Here is a 2,487-nt window from a genome sequence, read left to right as displayed (position 1 = left end):
TTTATATTATCCATACATCAACACTAAGCGGTAATTTTAAAAGGTATTTTACGTTTTAAACACGAAAACCCCCCACACGTATCACGAGCTGCTTATCCCTTATATGGTATAATCAAGGTGACAAAGTTACGTACTCTCATGACACGTTTTCCATCGTGTTTTACAAATTAGAATAATATACAAGGGATTAATCGATTTTCACCGTAGCTATTAGCTTATTGACTTTTAGAGGGAAAAAGGGTGAAACTTTCTACCACACGCTTTCTTATTTTGAACACTTCCAAGTTCCAAGTTCCAAAAAAACCATCTCAGGATTCTGGCATGGCGAAATTTTTCTCATTTTTGAGACGAGAAGAACGTCAGAGGGCTATAAAATTTATTATTTTTATGAATAATTAGTTAATAATATTTAAAATATGAATTGAAATATATTATTAAATTATTAAATTAAAAAATTAAAATAATAATTTAAAATATTGATAAAAATAATAAATTTTGCTTATCTTTAAATCTTTTTCTTTCGGAAATTCAATATTTTTACACTACTATTTGTACATAAAAATTAAACACATGTAAACAAATCCAAGGATACATATCTATTAAATAAATTCAACTTATGTAAGACTTCTGTATTAATATATTTTGAGTATACCAAAAGGGAATAATACTAATAAGGAGGAGGTTACAAGATTGAAGTCATTGAACATCCATAACAACTTATAACAAGCCTTCATCGCAATAAATTTCAATTCAAGCTGACTTTGTATGAACTTTGACCAACTAACAAACCTCTTGTAATTACAATATATATTATACACCACTTTTTAAATTTTGTGTATATAACTAAAAATAAATAAAAAAAGAATACAAAATTTATCATTTATACTAATAAAAATACATAAAAATAACATCTCTTAATTAAATATATAATATTTAAAAAAATAACAAAATAATAGATCATCAAATAATAATATTAGGGTAGTTCCACCATACCGGAACTCCAAGAACAACTTCTTCACCAGATTCCGTCTTAGTCTTTTTCTGATCCTCCACCAACTCCTTCACCGTATTTTCCATCGGTGGTGCCGCCGTCATCCTCCTTACGGAGAAATGAATAACTCCATTTCTTCTTCCATCCCAATCCCTCAACCTATAACTCAGCACATTGTCGCCGTCGCTGTCGTCGCCGCCAAACCCAGAACCACCCAACAATATATCCGAAATAGCAATCCTTGCCACCCCAACGGGTCTAGCACTACTTGATCTTGAATTCTTGCATTGAACCTCAAACGTGATGGACCTTGCATGCATTGGAATCTCAAGCAATAACTTCTCGTTCCATGAAATCAGACTTGAGCTATGATTATTGTTGATGATAATGTCAGTGTTTTTGGCTGCTTTTGTTGTGCAAGATTTGAGTGACTCAGCTCGAACGACGACGTATGATTCCTCCTTCACATGAACGTTTTCACCGGAAATAACCGTAATCTCTATAGTTTGTGAGCTTACCCCCATAGCTTAGAGTGTATGTATTAATTATTAATTATGTAACAAAATAATAAGACTATGAATAATGTGTGTAATGTTTTTGGTGGTGTTGGTGAACAATAAGCAGTGTTGAAGGATGGTTTATATAATGAATGGAGGTAGATATAATATGTAAATGTGTTATGGGGAAGGCGGCACGAAAAAGAGAGAGAAAGAACAAAAGAAATTGAGGTGGCGTTTCGGTGATTTTAATGGATTTTAATTCTCTCCGTTTGGTTGGTGTGAAGTTAAGGTGTAATATGTGTGGGGACTTTGACTTTTGACTTTGACCTTTTCGCTTCATCGTTTTTAACTTTTTATACACCACACGCACTCTGATAGTGAATCCGCGCGCGGTTTGGTAGATTTCATGGGAAAAATAATATGCAGTGTGTTCCGAACGGAGCGCGTGTGATCTATGGGCTGCTTTTGTTTACACCAGCGCACAAGAATATGGAGACATAAAATTGTGTTTGACAAAAAAGATATAGATAAAAATAATGTGTTTATAGACATTAAATTAATACATTTTATGTTCATCTTAACAAAAAAGATATAAAGATACTAATAAAGAATACAATTTATTTTTTATTTTTTTTATTATTCTTATTAATTTTTTATAATTATATTTTTTATTATTATATTTTTCATCTCAAATTTTTTGAATGAAAAAAATGAGAATAAATTAGATTTTCATAATTTGTTCTAGTTTATCATCAAACAGAATACAAGAAAACAAAATTTTGTGTCTCCATTCATCAGTATCTTGTCCTATCATATTCTCAAAAATAAACGCAGACGAGTTTCTTATATGCATATCTAGGAGGCAGCAGTTTTATTTAAATTTGACCAACATTTAACCATTAAAAGAAAAGTGAGTAATTTCATATTATTGGATGAAATCTTACACTATTAAAAACACCGATAATAACTAATTGAGGGTTATAAATCACAAAATTG

At 30.8% G+C, this 2,487-nt stretch overlaps 1 protein-coding gene across 1 annotated transcript; it reads right to left on the bottom strand.

Moving 5' to 3' along the window:
• Nucleotides 626-1,742, bottom strand: LOC107624860. The gene has a single exon (XM_016327331.2). It carries the CDS (start codon nt 1,513-1,515, stop codon nt 961-963), a length of 555 nt encoding a protein of 184 aa, XP_016182817.1. The 5' UTR covers nt 1,516-1,742; the 3' UTR covers nt 626-960.

The sequence above is a fragment of the Arachis ipaensis genome, chromosome B02 (assembly GCF_000816755.2).
Source record: "Arachis ipaensis cultivar K30076 chromosome B02, Araip1.1, whole genome shotgun sequence".
Classification (NCBI taxonomy): domain Eukaryota; kingdom Viridiplantae; phylum Streptophyta; class Magnoliopsida; order Fabales; family Fabaceae; genus Arachis; species Arachis ipaensis.
Note: the sequence above shows the minus strand (reverse complement) of the source record. Positions and strands in the feature narration are given on the sequence as shown.